At 38.9% G+C, this 21,234-nt stretch overlaps 1 protein-coding gene across 1 annotated transcript in view; it reads right to left on the minus strand.

Annotated features, from left to right (window-relative positions):
* ptprsa (protein tyrosine phosphatase receptor type Sa) overlaps positions 1–21,234 on the minus strand; it is a 476,646-nt gene that overhangs the window by 182,752 nt on the left and 272,660 nt on the right. Inside the window, exons 8-11 of the mRNA XM_072914629.1 lie at positions 18,388–18,657; positions 17,693–18,274; positions 14,292–14,428; positions 14,012–14,156 (exon numbers count right to left, since the gene is read on the minus strand). Of these exons, the coding sequence (XP_072770730.1) occupies positions 14,012–14,156; positions 14,292–14,428; positions 17,693–18,274; positions 18,388–18,657 (1,134 nt within the window). The remainder of the gene's footprint in view (positions 1–14,011; positions 14,157–14,291; positions 14,429–17,692; positions 18,275–18,387; positions 18,658–21,234) is intronic.

Below are 21,234 nucleotides of genomic sequence, written 5' to 3' on the forward strand. Positions count from 1 at the left end.
TGACAACAGGCGGTGTCTGCATCATACGTACCTGGCTCCCACTAACAACATTTTAGAGACTTTCTCACCACCAGCCCTGGACTACAGCAAGTGCTTTCTCTTATTGACACTTAGTGACCAATTTTGACAGCTATCACAACATTTGAAAGCATGCGCCTTCCATTTGGAGTTCTCTCGACAGAAATTTAGGCCCAATTTGAGAGAAAGAGGTTAGCTTTATGCTGTATTCAGGGCTGCTTAATACTCATGTATGTTTAGGGCCGGAGAGGTCCACAAGACTGTGAGAGGGGAGGTTGTCGGTTTTTTGCCGCATGCCACAAGCGCAATTTGTTGAAATAAATCCCATTTCATAGCCCTGTGCTTTTTGCGTCTTGGTGGAGCTTACTGTCAGATTGAGGTTCGCTCGGAAACACGCGACCTGGGGGAAGAGAGCGCGTACCAGGGAATCCGTACAGTTTTAACGGCACTGCACAAAGGCTGGTCACTTTTGGTAAAACGATAAAAAGCAGAGGTGTTTGCCAATCAGAGAGTCGTGTGGTTGGCAATCAGAGAGAGTCTTGGGGTTGACGACAAATAGGTCAAGACCTCACACACAGTTCCAATCCTCTCTCTGTGTCCAAAAGGCTTATTTACTTACGGTTTTACTGGATTTGGAACCTTCCAGCTTATTTCCTCTGCCCGTATTGTATTTGAAAACTCTCCACGCCAACAATGATTGCTCAGTCCTCAATCTTTGTGATGTAGTATAAAGACCGCGAATGTGACAGCGGCCGGGGCTATCGTCGCGCACAGGCCTTCCCCCCCGCTTTAAGACTGGCTGTGGCGCAGCTTTGATAAAGTGCATTAGCCATGAAGAAGACCAGCAGTAGGATTATGGATTCTAGAACTGTAGAACCACAGAAGAACCTCCGCTGATACTTAACACGGGGTTCTCTAGAAGCTTCACATTACAGTGGTACCTCGGCTAGGAATACAAGCTGACTCTCGGCTAACTGTTGTGCTTTAAGTCGCGGACAAAAATTCGGGTTATGAGCCTTCCCGCCGCTGGTTGGCATAGCAAACGCCACAATGAACCCCGTAAGATCCAACTAAAATAATCTGGTCATACTCGCTAGCATTAGCTTGAAGCGAGAGAGCGACATAACTGTTTTTCCAACCATGGGGACGAAGTGAGTGATATTGATTACCGTAACTACGGATGTTTCATAGTCAACAAAGCTGTACAGGTGTGTTATTGTTCGTGCTATGGCGCCATCTTTTGGACGGGTTCGCTCACTTCAGGTGCCGCGGGTTGTAAATGTACTTCCTATTTCGTGCCTTGAACCGGAAGTATAACCCTTCATAGCGTTTCTTAGTTAATTTTACAATATAACTGACATAATTCATACTTACTAAAGCATCACATGTGCAATGGCTGTAGGAGTGTTTTCATGCATGTTTGCGCGTGCTATCCTAATGCAAGCAAGCTAGCATCGTTAGCATTAGCAAATACGCTAACCCGTTTACAAGTGTCTGTGTTACTATTATTAACTTACAATGACATTCTTTTTTTTTAATTTTTCCAGTTTCGTAAACTCACCAAAACGTCAAAGTGGAGTTTTTGAGTCTGTTTAGCTAATTGGAGAGCTAGCTTCTGCAGCTAGTCGGTCCATGGCGGTGACTACTGTTTTGTTTGATCAACCGTTTGGAAACAATTAAAGGGGAATATTATCACAATTTCAGAAAAGTTAAAACCATTAAAAATCAGTTCCCAGTGGCTTATTTTACTTTTCGTAGTTTTTTTCAAAAATTTACCCATCACGCAATATCCCTAAAAAAAGCTTCAAAGTGCCTGATTTTAACCATCGTTATATACACCCGTCCATTTTCCTGTGACGTCACACAGTGATGCCAATACAAACAAACATGGCGGATAGAACAGCAAGGTATAGCGGATTCAGACTCGGATTTTAGCGGCTTAAGCGATTCAACAGATTACGCATGTATTGAAACGGATGGTTGTAGTGTGGAGGCAGGTAGCGAAAATGAAATTGAAGAAGAAACTGAAGCTATTGAGCCATATCGGTTTGAACCGTATGCAAGCGAAACCGACAAAAACGACACGACAGCCAGCGAAACGGGAGAAAGCGAGGACGAATTTGGCGATCGCCTTCTAACCAACGATTGGTATGTGTTTGTTTGGCATTAAAGGAAACTAACAACTATGAACTAGGTTTACAGCATATGAAATACATTTGGCAACAACATGCACTTTGAGAGTGCAGACAGCCCATTTCAGGCGCGCTAAGAACGTATATTTTTCCACGATTTCAGTACTCAGGTTAACCATACCTAAATAGACACAAAATACTGCATTACACAAGACTACCCGAATGTATTCGAATGATTGAAAAAAATAAATGTTTTTAAGCTAAATTATTGGTAAACACAGTTTATATATAATAATTTACGTAAAACCGCGAGTAATGAATAAAGTTTTCATCAATTAATATATTCTGTAGACATACCCTCATCCGCTATCTTTTCCTGAAAGCTGATCTGTCCAGTTTTGGAGTTGATGTCAGCATCTGCTTTGAGTGTCGCAGAATATCCACACGTTCTTGCCATCTCTGTCGTAGCATAGCTTTCGTCGGTAAAGTGTGCGGAACAAACGACTGACCATTTCGTCGGCTTTCCCCACACCCTCGTATTTTGAACAAATTTCGTCCGATTTCTTGCCACTTTCGCATCTTTGGGCCACTGGTGCAACTTGAATCCGTCCCTGTTCGTGTTGTTACACCCTCCGACAACACACCGACGAAAGTGAGAAAATGGCGCATTGCTTCCCGATGCGAGAGCGAATAATAGAAAGGCATTTAATTCGCCAAAATTAACCCATTAAGAGTACGGAATCGGTTAAAAAAATATATGGTCTTTTTTCTGCAACATCAAGGTATATATTGACGCTTACATAGGTCTGGTGATAATGTTCCCCTTTAAAGTATGTAAATAGACATGAACACAATCTTCTACATCGTATTTATCTGTGGCTTATAGTCCGGTGCGGATATATAAACATTTGCTGGTTACGGCTTAAATACCGATGGACTCTATAGCCCGAAAAATACGGTAGTTAAAGCTGGGCATACATTTTAAATGATTAAAAAATATATATTCCAAACGATGACAAGTCGACGGTAACGCAGCTCGGACTGAACGAGAGCCACAATTCACTGGTCATTGCGTACATTCGGGTCAGTCCTGTCGCTGTCGGTAAGACTTCTTCCAAACTGTTTTCGCCCATCAAAACAGATCATGAACAAGATGACATTTCAGCCATTGTAGACTCAAAACTGTGTCTGCACCTTGATCTGTGCCTTAAATCGACTTGAAATGCGAGTCTGCCGGCTTAAAATTGCCATGGATGCACAGACTAGTGTTGGATGCCTCTCGTCGTCACAAACAACCAAAAGCATTTGCAATCGGCAAATAAATGTGTTCTCATCAGCAGTGTCAACGAGCAGGACGGCCGCATTTGGGGATCATTATCAAATTAATCTTCCTTGATGCCAAATGTCCACGCAGCATATAAAACAAATGCTCCAATACATCTAAAAAGCTTGCACAATTACAGTAAGTGGTAAGGCTAAACGGCTTGTTTGGCTAAATACGGAGGATTTAGACTGTGCAGCTTTAATTCGAGAGACAACGCTCGACTGGCTACTGGCAGGTCCGAGGTTTAATCTAAACGCGTAATAAAGCCTAACAATCCAATGGAATGGCTCGGAGCTTATAGCAAAGCATGAAATTAATTCTGCAGCTATGAAATGGGATTCCTATCTGGGACTCTGTGGCCCGGCAGTCCACGTGTACCTAACTCCCAGGGTCCAATCATGCCTTATAACTGGGTAACGAGCAAGAGGGATGCTGGGAGCCTGCCCACCTCTCTAATTGTGGACCCACTCCAGCCACGTCTGAACAGTCTCACAGTAAACGGTCTCTGCATCTGGTCTGTCGGTGACATCACAACCCAAGAGGCCTTACTGCTTCTGAATGAGGACCACTGTTGTCAGTAATATCTTGTGTCTCATAACATACCAATCAAGAGGGCCTAAAGAGGCCGTTTACTCGAGAAGGTTACAAGGCAATTCGTTATCGCAATTTACAGCTACATATTGTCGACAATGTGGTCTTCATGACAATAGCCTCGGGTGATGCCACTTGCACTGAGTACGAGCCTGAACAATAGGCGAACCTCTTGTATTCATACAACAGATAAAAGACAATCACTTTGCACATGTCAGTCTTTTTGTTTCGCGGCAAAGGGTTTCAGTCTGCCAGCAAATACGACAATAGTTTGCTTTCTGACAATCGTCTACCACTGCACTTACTGTACACAATAGAAAAAAATAATGCAATACTTTATTATCTTTTATTTTATGGTACTATTTTTGTAGAAATACTGTGCAGTACTCTGAAAAAATGACACACTCCTAGACTAAATGGTAAAAGGCATTTTTTGAATGAAACTTGGTTATTAAAGCTGGGAGTCTACACTTCAATCACATGTTGACTGTTTTATTTAAGACCTATTGTAGTTTAATAAAGCAAAAGCATACCAACTTGACACCTGTGGACCTAAGTACATGCTCCTCACAAGATTGGATGCATGGATATTACAACTACTGAACGCAATGAGAAGCAAATTAACATAAAGTGCATCCGTAAAGTGTTCACAGCGCTTCACTTTTTCCACATTTTATTATTATTATTATTATTATTATTATTTTTATTTTATTTATTCCGAAATGGAATACATTGATTTTCGTCCTTAAAATTCTACAGCCATAATATATAATAATATAAATAATGACAATGTGAAAAGCTTTTTTTTTTATTTTATCCATTTCCAAATTTATTTAAAAAAGACTTTTCACATTATACAGGGTGTGCGGAGTGTGTGGATGTTGGAACGGTTCAAATTTAAAGAGAAATGTGGGATATGCATTTGATTGCATATTTCCCATTCATTGCCCATGGGGAAAACATTTATAGAAATTCCAGGAAAACTGGGAATTTTGAGAAAGGGAAAACATGTTTTGCGTTAGATATATGGGAAGAGAAGTGTGGGTGAATGGTTGAAAGGTCCGAATCAGGTTTAAAATTGCAAAAAATTTTGAGAATTTAGGGGATTGTAGAACTATGAATATGTCCATTTATTTGAATGGTGAATTCCTGGAAATTTGGAAATTTCGGAAAAACCGTGAATTACAAAAAAATAAAAAATAGGTACTTGCACAATTTTCCTAGATGATGTGAATTGGTTGGTGTTAAAGTTTTTGGAATCGGTTGAACATTTTTTACGTAGTGTTTTTTTTACCGTAAAAAAAACAACTGTGGTACCGTTTTGCCATTTTCAGAAATGAAGTAAAATCTACAATTGTTGTTTTTATGGTAAAAAAAAAAAAAAACTGTCAGCCCAGTTGGCGAAATTTTACCATAAAAAAATCAGTTTTCTATTTACAGTAACAAAAAACAACAACAAAGCTGCCATTTTTTTTACTGGAAAAAAGACTTTGGTACCATTTTGCCATTTACAGTAAAATACCTAAAATTTTACAGTTTTTTTTACAGTAAAAAAAACTGTCAATCCAGTGTGCGGAATTTTACCATAAAAATCAAGTTTTGTATTTACAGTAACAAAAAACAAATACCATAAATTTGACAGTATGATTCTGGGAACTGAGCTGTCAGTTCTTTACTGTAAAAAAAATATTTTGTACCATTTTACTATTTTTAGTAATACACTGTAGATTGTACAGTTGGCGTAATTTTACAAAAAAAATATTTTTATTTACAGTAGCAAAAAAAACAACTAAGCTGCCATTTTTTTTACTGGAAAAAAAACGCTTTGCCATTTTCAGTAACACACCGTCAATTTTACAGTTGTTTTTACGGTAAAAAACTGTCAGCCTCGTTGGGTAGTTCGAATTTTGTGTCCCAAATAAGAGGAATGTTTTGAAGGTGGAATGGTCCAAAATGGTTGAAAAATGTGAAAACTTTTCAGGAAGAGCTGAACATAGGGCTTTGGAAATCGGGAATTCGGCGAATTACTGGAATGATTTTTGGAACTTAGGAAATGCTAGTTTGATTGTCCAAGGTGAGTGGAGTGTGTGGTTCTAATCGGTTGGAGTTGTGCAAGTTCAAAAAATGGCCCATTTATTTTCAATGGGCAAAATGACCCGGAAAACCGGGAATTTTGGGTAAACGAGCCAAACGTTTTGATACTCGAACCTTTTTGATCAGATGAAAACTGTGGGCTGCAGAGCACGCCTAAGTTTTTGGGCGGAATAATAATAAATAGATGATTTTTTTGGTGTAGAATATCTTGGGCATTCACACGATTAAAAGCAAATTGCTATGACTTCACCTCTGCTTGTAGTCTTTTTTTAAAAATAGCAGACTGAATCCCTTTACCCATAAAATCACTTACCTTCACACATCCCAAAGTTTATTTATTGTGTTGTCAACGGGATTTCTGTCTTAGTCTGTGATTGTTCTGAATTACACAGTGTTAGAGCTGAGGGCTGACTCCCCAACCCCCCAAAAAACGCCCAATAAAACATATTTCCTGAGAGAGCTCACAGACTTATAGAAAAAAGAGTGGATAGAAAAGGTCAAGAAATGAGCAGTGAAGTAGAATGCAAGTTCAGACACTGACACTCACAACATTGTCATTGGAAAATAGAGTATATACCCAATGTGTGTGTGTGTGTGTGTTGTGGTGGATTCAACTTCAAACAAATTAGCAGGAAGCTGCAGTTTGGCGCAATGTCAAACTAATATCCAGAGGGGTAACCCAAAGCAATGAAACAAATAACGGGCGTAACTCAAAAACGTCGTCAAAGACTCAACACACAAGAGGAGGGGGGCACAACGTGAGCAAGGCCATTCCGAGGGGAGTGTGCGTTTCTTTGCACAGGTGGCACAGATATGGAGGGGGAGGGCTGGGATATGCTGATGTGAGATGAAGACTGTATCAGGTCCGATGGGCGTGTGTGCGCTTTTTATTGTTCCAGAACACAAACCCAGCTAAGGCAAATAGCAGACACAGTGACAGGTGAAGATGGACACCCAAGAGACGCCAGGTGAGGAATGGAGCTGGATTATATTTTCATGCCTGGAACCATCAACAATGCGGTTATTGGCTTGTAATAGCAACCCCCCAGGGGGAAGGGATGGTGGGGGGTGTAGGGGAGGGGGAGTGTTGCAGTGCTCTCCTCAGTGACTCTGCACTGTTTGTGGTCGCTCTGCTGCGCAGAAAACAACAAATAATAATAATAATGATAGAAAAACTGTGAGGTGGTTGCTCCAAAGTCCCTAAACTCAGATTTGGGGTGGGGGTTTGGGTGCTTGGGGGAGGGCAGCCAACAAGTTGCACTGGTAGAAACAGAAAATGTGTTAAAGGTAGGGATGGGTACCTTTCATATTTGAATTGAAAACTCAATGGCCGCCAATTTTCGGTACTTTTGTGTGTGTTCAAATGCTTTAAAACATGTTATGTTTTTAATTATTCATTCTCATTTTCTCATTTAACCTCTTAAGGCCCAAGCTGTTTGTTTACATGCTATTTTTATTTCTCTTTGCTATTTGGGTTTATTGGACCCTAATTAGAATAAAAACTAAACATCTTTTAATATGATGTACTTAGTCCATAAGTGCACAAACGTGTACTTCATGTGTAGTGACAAGCACATTTTTATTTTTACACTTTTTTTCCCAAATTCCATTGTATGTTATACTCTTCTGACACCACCAGATAGCAGTATAAGTGCCCATATGTCCGCATAAGACCCCAATTTAGTAGTGTACACTATTTTGGAAATAAGAGCTAAAAAAGTGCTGTCCACGCATGTGGCCACTAAGGCCTTTAGAGGTTAACAAGGAGCTAATAATGATAATGTGCTGTCTAGTTGTTTTATGTTTGGAGTTTCATTTGCAAGTATTATATAGTAGACTTTGTATGCAGTTGCAACTCCCAGGCGTTTGATGGCAGTAGTGTATAAACTGCAATGTGTTGATTAGGCAGGAAGTAGTCTTTGCCATTAAGCTGAATGTGCCAGTCTAGTATTTTTGTGCCTTAAAGTGTTTCACTAATTTGTATTTTTATTACACACACTTGTATTTGACACTGAATTTATGTAACTGAATTTTGTGCGTTGAAATTTAGTAAACTGAATTTTTATACATCAAATCATGCTGACACTTTGATTAAAAAAAAAAAAGTCAGTGTATAAAAGTCCAGTGTAAAACAATCTGATGTAAAAAAATTCAGTGTATAAAAATTCACTGTAAAAAAAATATGTTAAAAAAATTCAGTGTATAAAAAATTTTGTATAAAAAAATGTAGTGTATAAAAAATTTGTATAAAAAAATTCAGAGTATAAAAATGAATTGTAAAAAAACCTTAGTGCTAAAAAAAATAAATAATCAGTGTTGAAAAATTCACTGCTTCAAAAAGCAAGACTCACTTCCAGTAAATTAAGACAGAAGCAATCGATACTGTCAGAACCAGCCAATGGGATGTCAAGTTTGAAGTCACGTGACACGGTTCTTGCAAAACAGCATAAAAAAGCAGTTACCGTATTTTTCGGACTATAAGTCACAGTTTTTTTCATAGTTTGGCCGGGCTCCACTGCGATTTATATATGTTTGTTTCCTTCTTTATTATGCATTTTTGGCAGGTGCGACTTATACTCCGGTGCGACTTATACTCCAAAAAATACGGTAACTGGGCTACCAGGGCATAGTACAACATAATTAACAATAAAAACATCCAGCATTGAAGCGTTTATTATGTTGTATCACGGCCAGGTAGTGTTTGGATCAGTGCTGAGTCTGCAACAAATATATTAAAATATGGTACCGTTTTTTGTTAATTTGGTCAAAGCCTACAAAAGTACCGAATTCGGTACCCATCCCTAGGTAAAGGACGTCTCCCTTTTTTCACCATGGCTCTCCTATGCACCAACAGATGTTTTAATCACAAATGACATTGGAGGTTAGAGAGTTACCACAGCCTCAGTGTTAATAGCTTCAATCACAGTGGGCATATTTAGCTTTCGTTGAAAGACTGCAAAATAACTCCAGCTGTCAAAGAACATCCAACGGTACGTGTCTCGTAATAGACTTGTAAAGAAAATAAGATATTTTGTTGACCTGTTTTTACTTGAAATGGATATTAACATTTTAAATTGGTGTGCATCTGAAAACAAGGAAGCAAAAAAAACAAGACACTGAATATATTAAAGAAAAATAACAGCTAGCTTTGAGTGGAAAAATTGGACTGATTTCAGCTTGTGTAAATAAACAGCATGTGAAGAACTCCAAGTTTGTAACAACATCAAATAATAAATCAGCTTGTATATTTATTTATGCATTTCCTCAATGGAGAACCACACTTTTGTTTTATTTTGCCCATCATTCACAATCCTTATGAGAGACAAGAACCCATAAGTCTTTTTGCTTTCTGTGCATTGTAAATAGTAAAAAAAACTGCTAGCAAGGTGGTTAACATTGCTGGTAATTGGGATACGATCTGTTATATATGGAGGGCTTCAGCCGCCATGTAAAAACCTCCAACAACGTTTAATGTACGTACATGCTGTCAGTAAGTATACACTACAAAAAGTCAGTGTTCAAAAACAAGAATAAAAAATACAAAAATTAGGGGTATTTTACTTGAACTAAGCACAATTATCTGCCAATAGAACAAGAAAATTTGGCTTGTCAAGACTTTCCAAAACAAGTAAAATTAGCTAACCTCAATGAACCCAAAAATACCTTAAAATAAGTATATTCTCACTAATAACAACTGTACTACTATAGGAGTACGTATTTTCTATTGTTTCATTGAAAATAAAACAGCAAAGTCCATTTGGCTGTCATCTGTTTTAATTATGAGAAACAATTGTGTCAAAGTCATGAATTTTTTTTTCATGCTTGAAATAAGAAATTATTACTTTAAAAAAGTAGTTTTATACTTGTGAGTAGAGATGTCCGATAAATGCGTTAAAATGTAATATCGGAAATTATCGGTATCGTTTGTTTTTTTTAATCGGTATCGTTTTCTTTTTTTTTTTTTTTCTTTTTCTTTTTTTTTATTAAATCAACATAAAAAACACAAGATACACTTACAATTAGTGCACCAACCCAAAAAACCTCCCTCCCCCATTTACACTCATTCACACAAAAGGGTTGTTTCTTTCTGTTATTAATGTTCTGGTTCCTACATTATATATCAATATATAATGTCTCCGCTCGGGATGGTGTCCTGCTGGCCCCACTATGGACTGGACTCTTACTATTATGTTGGATCCACTATGGACTGGACTCTCACAATATTATGTCCGACCCACTCGACATCCATTGCTTTCGGTCTCCCCTAGAGGGGGGGGGGTTACCCACATATGCGGTCCTCTCCAAGGTTTCTCATAGTCATTCACATCGACGTCCCACTGGGGTGAGTTTTTCCTTGCCCGTATGTGGGCTTTGTACCGAGGATGTCGTTGTGGCTTGTGCAGCCCTTTGAGACACTTGTGATTTAGGGCTATATAAATAAAGATTGATTGATTGATTGATTGATATATCAATACAGTCTGCAAGGGATACAGTCCGTAAGCACACATGATTGTGCGTGCTGCTGGTCCACTAATAGTACTAACCTTTAACAGTTAATTTTACTTATTTTCATTAATTGTATTCAAGAAAATGTTTTTAATTCATTTATCTTATTTTATTTATTTTTTAAAGTACCTTATCTTCACCATACGTGGTTGTCCAAATTAGGCATAATAATGTGTTAATTCCACGACTGTATATATCGGTTGATATCGGTATATAGTTGGACAATATCGGAATATCTGATATCGGCAAAAAGCCATTATCGGACATCTCTACTTGTGAGTGTTGATTTGCAACAATTGATATTCTAGTTTCAAGCATGTTTTACTCAATATAGGTCATAAAATCTCAGCAACAAGCTGTAATTTAGGACCAAAACCCTTCAAACAAGTAAAACACTCTAACATAAAATCTGCTTAGTGAGAAGAATTATCTTATCAGACAGACAATAAGAAAATATCATCCTTACTTAGATTTCAGTTCTTGCAGTGTATATAATGTAGTAACAGGCATATTCATGATAACCTGCAATATTTATAGTATTTTTGAAACATTACCGGAACCTTTTTCCTGGACGCATCGATTTCACAGAGTGCATAGCAACAAACAATATTATTATTATATTATTTATAATGGCAGACTTCGTGAAAAACAAGAATAAATGAAGACCGAAAACCTTATCTTTTAGAACCTGAACATACAGAGGATGAGTTAGTTTCACAAGCTGGGTGCTAAGCGCATCCAGCTATAGTAAAACAATAAACTATCATGTAGCACTAGTGCTAAACTAAATAAATCATAACAAAACAGTCCCTTACAATTTCGGCTCTTACTGGGATGTCGACTGATGGGATGGTTGTATCTTTCAGCATGATAAATAAATAAAAAAGGCTGGGATAAAACACCATCTTTCTGTGTATGCCGAGCAATGTCTTTGGGTCTAAAGAGAATTTCAGAGTTGACCAACTTCTCGCTTTACAGCCACAATCTTCTATTACACAAGCACGAGGCACGATTTATAATCTCACATTAACTCAGAGGCAATTTAGTAAAAGCAGCTTTCTTAGCTCTCTGTGAGCAAGCCGCCGTGTTACTAAAGGTAACAATAACAATGTCTCTATAGCTTGGTTAATATGTAGATCACAACATGTAAATTAAGTATTGTTGGTGGTTTTTAGATGTTGTTTTAGAGGGCTTTAAAAGAAGAATAGAAGACTCATTATGTGCATTTTTAGCTGCCTCTTGCAAACAGTTTTTGAGTATTTAGAACACACCAAAAAGAGAAAGGCGTGTGTTATTGTCTCACATAGGGATTGTGAATGATGGCATTCTAAAAAAAAGTGAATTTCCCCGTTAAATACAGCCGCAACTGTATTTTTAGATGACTTAAAGGCCTACTGAAACCCACTAATACCGACCACGCAGTCTGTTAGTTTATATATCAATGATGAAATCTTAACATTACAACACATGCCAATATGGCCGGGTTAGCTTACTAAAGTGCAATTTTAAATTTCGCGCGAAATATCCTGCTGTAACGGTATGATGACACCGGCATGTGACGTCACGGATTGTAGAGGACATTTTGGGACAGCATGGTGGCCAGCTATTAAGTCGTCTGTTTTCATCGCAAAATTCCACAGTATTCTGGACATCTGTGTTGGTGAATCTTTTGCAATTTGTTCAATGAACAATGGAGACAGCAAAGAAGAAAGCTGTAGGTGGGAAGCGGTGTATTGCGGCCGACTGCAGCAACACAAACACAGCCGGTGTTTCATTGTTTACATTCCCGAAAGATGACAGTCAAGCTTTACCATTGGCCTGTGGAGAACTGGGACAACAGAGACTCTTACCAGGAGGACTTTGAGTTGGATGCGCAGACGCGGTACCGTGAGTACGCATGCAGCTGCGGCTTCCAAACATTTGATCGCTTGCCCGTACGTGCGTGCCGCTATGTGCATGTCACGTACGTAACTTTGGGGACTTTGGGGAAATATATGTGCTGTATGAACTTTGGGGAGGTGAACGGTACTTTGGGCTGTGGGATTGAGTGTGTTGTGCAGGTGTTTGAGTTGTATTGGCGGGTTATATGGACGGGAGGGGGGAGGTGTTTGTTATGCGGGATTAATTCGTGGCATATTAAATATAAGCCTGGTTGTGTTGTGGCTAATAGAGTAAATATATGTGTTTATTTACTGTTTTAGTCATTCCCAGCTGAATATCAGGTCTCACTCGCATCTCACAGCATCTTCCCTATCTGAATCACTCCCACTGCCCTCTAGTCCTTCACTCTCACTTTCCTCATCCACGAATCTTTCATCCTCGCTCAAATTAATGGGGAAATCGTCGCTTTCTTGGTCCGAATCACTCTCGCTGCTGGTGGCCATGATTCTAAACAATGTGCGGATGTGAGGAGCTCCACAACCTGTGACGTCACACTACTCGTCTGCTACTTCCGGTACAGGCAAGGCTTTTTTATCAGCGAGCAAAAGTTGCAAACTTTATCGTCGATGTTCTCTACTAAATCCTTTCAGCAAAAATATGGCAATATCGCGAAATGATCAAGTATGACACATAGAATTGACCTGCTGTCCCCGTTTAAATAAGAAAATCGCATTTCAGTAGGCCTTTAACACTTGAGCTGTGTTCTTCTAATGTGTACAATAATATAATCCATGCAGTATTGATAATGACATGAATTACGTATGGTTTTTTTTTTTCAAACTCTCAGATGCCTCATTCCCAAAATGTGATCTAGTTCATAAGACAACCATGGTGGATTCAGAGCAGAACTGACATTTTTTGTGTCTTTATCATGTGGATCAAAGTGCACTTGCTTCATTTCAAAAGGGAATGCAGAGAGAAACAAAAGTAGAAAGTCGTAAAAGAAAGACAGCCGGCACACTTTGAGAGCAGCGCAGACTCCAATTCATCTGGCGCCACAGCCAAGGTAACTCTGAACTCTAAAAATACTTCAAACTAACTTAATCTCAACAAAATAAAACAACTTCTATATTAAAAACCAGCTTGAATGAGGTTGAAAATAGCATAAACCGCAATGTCAATCAATCAAGTTACAAAAATCCATTCAATTTGCATTTAGGCATGCAGATTGACATCTTTAAATTAGATCTAAATCCTGATTGTATTCTAGATAAAAACAGTCGTAGTCCAAATGTAATGAAGAAACCCACATCAGAGAAAGGGACATTTACATAAACCACTCAATCAGAAAATGTCATTAAAGCGTCATTATAGGTGTATGATTTATGCGCTTTCCTGCCAAAGAAAAAATCTTTGGTTAAGCGTTAAGCAGGCACGTACTAAAGACTGAAAAGAGGCTACATACTGGCTTGCAAGGTCTTCTGCGATACGTCATTGGTGAAAGCTCCGATGCCTTTGCTAGAGATGGCTGCCAGGGAGAAGTGATACTCGGTGTTTGGGCGGAGGCCTTCCACAATGTATGAAGATGCGGGCCCAAATGTTTTCTTCATCTGTCATGTAGGGCAAAAGGTTTATTGTCACATCAGGAGTTTGCTTTTATGGAAATATAGGAAAAGAAAAAACAATGAAATAATCAAAGCTACCTTCCTTTCATCCGGTCCTGCAAAGGGCACTAAAATTCTCACCTGAGAGCCAAAACTGCCTTCTGTGTAGCGAAGTTCAAATTTGATAATTCCTTCTTTATCAAAGGCAGGTTCCCAGGTTAGTTGGATGCTGGTATCAGACACGTCGCCCACCTGAAATTTGGATGGCTGACCAGGAACTGAAAGGAACATTGAACAGCATTAAACAAGATACTCATTTCTAATTAACGACAGCTATTAATGGTGGGGCTCGAACAGGTTTGGGTCAACACTTATAGTGGCGCCTGCATGTGTTGCAGCTACACAACAAGCTGAAGGCACAAGACATACATACGTAACACAAGTCTTAAATTGAATAAAATTGCAGTCTAAAACACAGCATTTGTCAATATAAAGTAAACAAGTGTCAAATAATTATAGTTGCATATTATCGTATTTTTTGGACTATAAGTTGCAGTTTTTTTTCATAGTTTGGCCAGTGCGACTTATATATGTTTTTTTCCTTTTTTATTATGCATTTTCGGCAGGTGCGACTTATACTCCGATGCGACTTATACACCGAAACATACGGTAAACAAGTGTCAAACAATTATAGTTGCATATTACTTACAAAATCCAGTCTGCACCATTCAACTTACTGCATCATGAGCTTAACTTAAATCAATATAAAGTAAACAAGTGTCAAATAATTATAGTTGCATATTACCGTATTTTTCGGACTATAAGTTGCAGTTTTTTTTCATAGTTTGGCCAGTGCGACTTATATATGTTTTTTTTCTTTTTTATTATGCATTTTCGACAGGTGCGACTTATACTCCGGTGCGACTTATACTCCGAAAAACACGGTAAACAAGTGTCAAACAATTATAGTCGCATATTACTTACAAAATCCAGTCTGCACCATTCAACTTACTGCAACATGAGCTTAACTTGATGAGTTATTATGGCCACTCGGGGATGCCAACAATAATTGCCACTCCACTTCAACTTAAAGACAGCATACGTCCATTCCAGACAATTACAATAAATAGGTTAGCGTTTGTCATACCATATACCATATCATTGTTTTCTGAGTAATTTCAAAACTTTTCTAACACTCCACACTAAAAAAATAATAAAATATGTATGAGTCGTGCTGAAATCGTATCAGATCAATGTCGGTCTTGGCCAATACTCAGGGCTATTGGTGTCGTATCTTGTTTTGTACTAAGACAAGTCATTTCTAATTAACAACACCTATCAATGGTGGGGCTCGAACAGGTTTTGGTCTACACTTATAGTGGCGCCTGCATGTGTTGCAGCTACACAACAGCTAAGGACACAAGACAGACATACGTAACACAAGTCTTAAAATTAACAAAATTGCAGTCTAAAACACAGCATTTGTCAATATAAAGTAAACAAGTGTCAAATAATTATAGTTGCATATTACCGTATTTTTCGGCTGTAAGTCGCAGTTTTTTTCATAGTTTGTCCAGGCTCCGGTGCAATTTATATATGTTTTTTTCCTTCTTTATTATGCATTTTCAGCAGGTGCGACTTATACTCCGGTGCGACTTATACTCCGAAAAACACGGTAAACAAGTGTCAAACAATTATAGTCGCATATTACTCACAAAATCCAGTCTGCACCATTCAACTTACTGCATCATGAGCTTAACTTGATGAGTTATTGTGGCCACTCGGTGATGCCAACAATAATTGCCACTCCACTTCAACTTAAAGACAGCATACGTCCATTCCAGACAATTACAATAAATAGGTTAGCGTTTGTCATACCTATCATTGTTTTCTGAGTAATTTCAAAACTTTTCTAACATTCCACACTAAAAAAATGATAAAATATGTATGAGTCGTGCTGATATCGTATCAGATCAATGTCGGTCTTGGCCAATACTCAGGGCCAATGTTCCCTCTAATTTTTCATGTGTGTGAGCAAACGCACAAACTCCCTGAGCATTCAGTGGAGCACATGTGAGCAACATCACACATGCACACTGTGGCCAAACTAACGTCACATCTGTCCCAAACCTGACATCATAACAATTTAAATGTTTTATTAAAATAATTTTCTGATATAAGTGATTTTGCCCTTTTACAATGACAATAACAAAAAAAACATGTTTTTCATGACCTATGTGCTAGTATTGTATGTCTGGCTGCGGGTCCTGCCTTTAAAAGAAATGTTAACCCTTTCAGAGATTACATTTAGTTCCTGTAACTTTCTGTCTGTAAAATACATCTTTTTATTAGCATTTATGAACTCTAGTGACAATATTTCATGAATAATATCCTTAGATTAACATTCTTAATAAATGGCAGTAAAATAAGCACACATCTGATTGAGCAGTCAGAGTGTTACAACCTGGCATTTACACGTTGTGTGGCGTTGGGGATGTCCGACTTTTTGTGTGGCCATAAACGCAGCACTGGCTAAGTGCCATGAGTGCGTGTGTTGGTGCAGGTGAGACAGAGCGAGCGGCTTCTGTAGAAACGACGGATGACAACGTTGGTTTAAGCTTGGTTTGTATGGCATAAAATTACCAGTTTTTATCAATAAACATTTTTTTTACTCATGTTTTTGGTCTGGTTACAAACAGTTTTGCTCAATAAAGTGATTGATGGAATTACTGTCCGTAAAGTGTCTCAACAGACGATAATTGAACTGTGTTGACAAAAATTGTTTTATTCATTGGGGCCACTCTTGTTGTCACCTGTCACTCACAGAGTTGCATTGCAAAGTCATACAGAATAAATTGTAATGTGTTTATTTTGTTTAAAGTTCAGATGGGATTTTTGATTTTCTGCGTGGCATTCATTTGCAGTGCGCAGAGGACGTGTGAGCAGTGCGCAATTGCGCAGGCGCACACCTTAGAGGGAACGTTGCTCAGGGCTATTGGTATCGTATCTTGTTTTGTACTAAAACAAATCAAATGTGTTTTTCAAATCCCAACTGAAAACACGTTTAATTGTGTATATGACAACTGAAAGTATTTTATCTACACTCTTTGATTTTCATTTAAATTATGATAGACTTTTTATTTTACGATTTTTATTTATTTTATACTTATTTTATTTTCATTTTCCTTCTTGTAATTTTTTATAAAGCACTTTGAATTTTCTTGCATACAAATTGTGTTGTATGATAAATAAACTTAAATAACTACCGTATTTTTCGGACTATAAGTCACAGTTTTTTTTCATAGTTTGGCCAGGCTCCAGTGCGACTTATATATGTTTTTTTCCTTTTTTATTATGCATTTTCGGCAGGTGCGACTTATACTCCGGTGTGACTTATACTCTGAAAAAGACGGTAATTAAAATAAATAATCAATTCAGTTGAATAATGTATTTTTTTATGCAAAATAATAAATGTAGTACAACTAATTCCCTGTGATTGCCTGGTGACAATTTTCTTGTAAAATTCATCGTCATAATCTTACCTCCTTGCAGCACTTTAACATGGACTGGCTCTGAGAAGGGTCCATCGCCTACTGACGTAAAAGCTAGGACTTTGATGGTGTAGGTCTCTTGAGGAACCAGGCTCTGGATGGTCGTGATGATGCTGTCCTGGACATTATGGATCTGCCAGAGGCTCATAGGCTGGGAGTCATCCATGGTGTAATACACCCTATAGCCCTTAATCTGCCCGTTTGGTTCCTCTGGTTCCTCCCAGCGTACCATCATGGTGTTTTGGGATATAATCTGGGCTTGGATGTTTCGGGGTGGACTAGCAGGGGCTTGTTCACCGGTTCTGGTCTCCACTGGCTCACTGGGAGGACCCTGGCCAATTGTGTTGACGGCCGAGACTCGGATTTCGTACTCCGTGTTGGGGTAGAGGCCGCCGATGCTGTAACGTGTGGTGGTGATGTCGTCCACTGTCTCGTACTTGCTGTCAGGGGATTTTGCACGGTATTGGATGATATAGTAGGTGACTGGATCAGGGTTGCCGGAGTCCCAGGTGATAGTCACACTAGTGGCTGTGGTTTCAGTTACCACTGGAGTACCTGGAGGCTTTGGAAGAGCTGTTTTGACAACAGGATAAAAGTCTGTCAGTGATTGAGGAGAGAACTTATTGACATTTCACTATCCTAAGTCCCCGTAGGTTCCGTTCTAAAAGAGTTAAGTTATCTCTTACATTTGACGGTGATCTGCGCAACAGCCTCAATAATGCCAAGACTGCTCATGGCCACACAGGTGTAGTTGGCCGACTCACGGACGCTGCTCAGCTCAAGGACATTCCTACCCACAGGCATCTCGTCCTCTGGCGTCAGGTCGTCCGAATTCAACATCCACTTGACGTAAGGCATGGGCGATCCCACCGCCACGCACGTTATGTTCACACTACCACCTGGCATGATTTCCTGACTCGTCGGTGGAATGGAGAAGCGAGGAGGAACCCGCCGGACTGGGAGAAGGCATGAAGAGGACAGAGGATGACAAAGAGGGCAAAGGGTGTCAAGAGAGAAAGAGAAGTAACACAAAGAGGTCGATGAAAATGGACCCTTCTCAGGTATTGAACACAAAAAAAACAAACACTGTAATGGGAACTCAAAGACAAATACAAGTAAAATTTTCAAAAACTTAAACATATAAAAATAAGAAGGAAGAACTAAACTAACAGAACTGTTTCAACAACAATATAGATTAACAAGAAAGCAACGATTCATAGCAACAAGGTTCCATTGACCAAGATTTGACCCATCACAGCACAATTAAAGACACAAAAATCTATTACGAGTTTCTCATCTTTGGAGCTGAACTTCTTGGGTTTTTCAACTACGTAACCTGATCGCAGCCTATCAAAGTGTGAAGAACTACGGCCTTGTGATAGCAACCTGGTACTTCCTGTCCACTTAGGCACTCGTGCCAAAGGAGGAAGTCGGCCATTAGAGGCTTCTCCCACAGCACAGGAAGTGTAGGGTTACTGCGCTCTACGGCTCTCAACACATATTTGCACTTGTCGCCTGCCTCTAACTAGACACCTTAAAGATGAGAAACTTTAATGAGATTTTTGTGGTTTAGGGTAGATCCACTGGACAAAGCCTTTTTAAGATCTGACACGGTTCCATTGATAGATGCAGCTATCAGTTTCACAGACAGCATGCATAAATAGATCGAGGTAAATTAAGGAGTAAATGATAACAAAATCAGATATAAAAATTGAGATAAAATGCATAGAGGAATATAACTGAAGGGTCGCTAGCATGCCCAGACAAAAGACGATTGGAGAGCAAAGAAGAAGTACAAGGTAGAGGATAAAGCATCAGAGGAGAGGATAGAACGGAAGGGAACAGAGGAGCAAAGAGTAACACAGGAAGAGGAAAGAGTGGGGGGGGGTTTGGAGGAGGGTAAAGGGGAAGTAACCCACTTCAATAGTGTGTGAACTTTTTTCGTCAGCTAATGTGACAAATTGTGATGGTGGCACATTGTCACATCGCGGTCCCAGTTAAACACAACACAAGTATAGAGGAAGGAGGCGTGTGTCTACGAGTACATAGAAAAGAACTGTTGAAATTCTACGGTCAGAGAATGTTGAAGTCAAGAAACAGAACTTGATCAACAGGGACTAGAAATCCAGAGGAGAGAGAGAGAAAGAGAGAGAGAGGGGACGATGATGGAGAAGTGGATGAAGAAACAAGAACCTAGGAATGAAGCTAGAACATGTTTAGTAATGAGCTCGGATGCAGACGACACGGCTAGGTAATATGTAGGCGCACACACATAAACATGTACTCTTTACGTTTTTGGTGTTATTTTTGTGCATGAGGAGAAAGATATTGATGTGCATGAGGAGGATCCCAATAAGCACTTGACATAGCATGAAACAAATGATTCATAGAGCAAATAGTTTACAGTAGATCCACGCAAAATTTGCAGATTTTTTTGGTACAACAGAATTTAAAAAATGTTTCCCCTCGCAGAAAACACATCTGATTCATCATCGGTTATAATAAAAAGTGTTGATAAATCATAAAATGTGTTTTATAGGGTGGGAGCGAACCGTGTCAAAAATAGACATATTTACGAGTGGATCAGTTACTCATGGGTTGTTTGTTTTTTGGGGGGATGACTCGAGAACGTAACCGCTGCAAAGGATCTACTGTTTACCATGCACCGGTCTTCTTTTGCTGCTGTATAGTAAGGCTGCAACGATTAACCGATTAGGAAAAAAAAGCTTTGAATTGTATTTTGTTGCTTCAGCGATTTGTGGAATGAGTAAATTACGCGGACTTTGTTTCCTGGAGACTGCTCCAATAGAGCGTGCATGTGAGCCGCACTGCGGTCGACGTGTGTAGCTACACTGCAAAAACTGAAATCTAAGTAAGAGTAAATATCTCAAATAAGGGTTGGATTTGCTTATTTTCTGTCTGATAAGACAATTCTTCTCACTAAGCAGATTTTATGTTAGTGTTTTAAGGGTTTTGGTCCTAAATAAACTCAGTAAGATATTACAGCTTGTTGCTGAGATTTTATGACCTATATTGAGTAAAACAGGTGTTTTTCAACCTTTTTTGAGCCAAGGCACATTTTTTTCATTGAAAAAATTCTGAGGCACACAATCATTAAAAAATGAAACTCAGCAGCCGATATTGACAGTAAAGTAAGTGTTGGATATGACTTTAAAACATAACCAAACATGCATCACTATAGCTCTTGTCTCAAAGTAGGTGTACTGTCACGACCTGTCACATCATTTTAAGGTTTTTGTGTTTTCCTGTGTGTAGTGTTTTAGTTATTGTCTTGCGCTCCTATTTTGGTGGCTATTCCCGTTTTATTGGTGTTTTCCTGTAGCAGTTTCATGTCTTCCTTGAACGCTATTCTCTGCATCTGCTTTGTTTTAGCAATCAAGAATATTTAAGTTGTTGCTATCCTTCTTTGTGGGGACATTGATGATCGTCATGTTATGTTCGTATGTACTTTGTGGACGCTCCACACGCTGTAAGTCTTTGCTGTCGTCCAGCATTCTGTTTTTGTTTACTTT

Source organism: Nerophis lumbriciformis, linkage group LG14 (genome assembly GCF_033978685.3).
Source record: "Nerophis lumbriciformis linkage group LG14, RoL_Nlum_v2.1, whole genome shotgun sequence".
NCBI lineage: Eukaryota > Metazoa > Chordata > Actinopteri > Syngnathiformes > Syngnathidae > Nerophis > Nerophis lumbriciformis.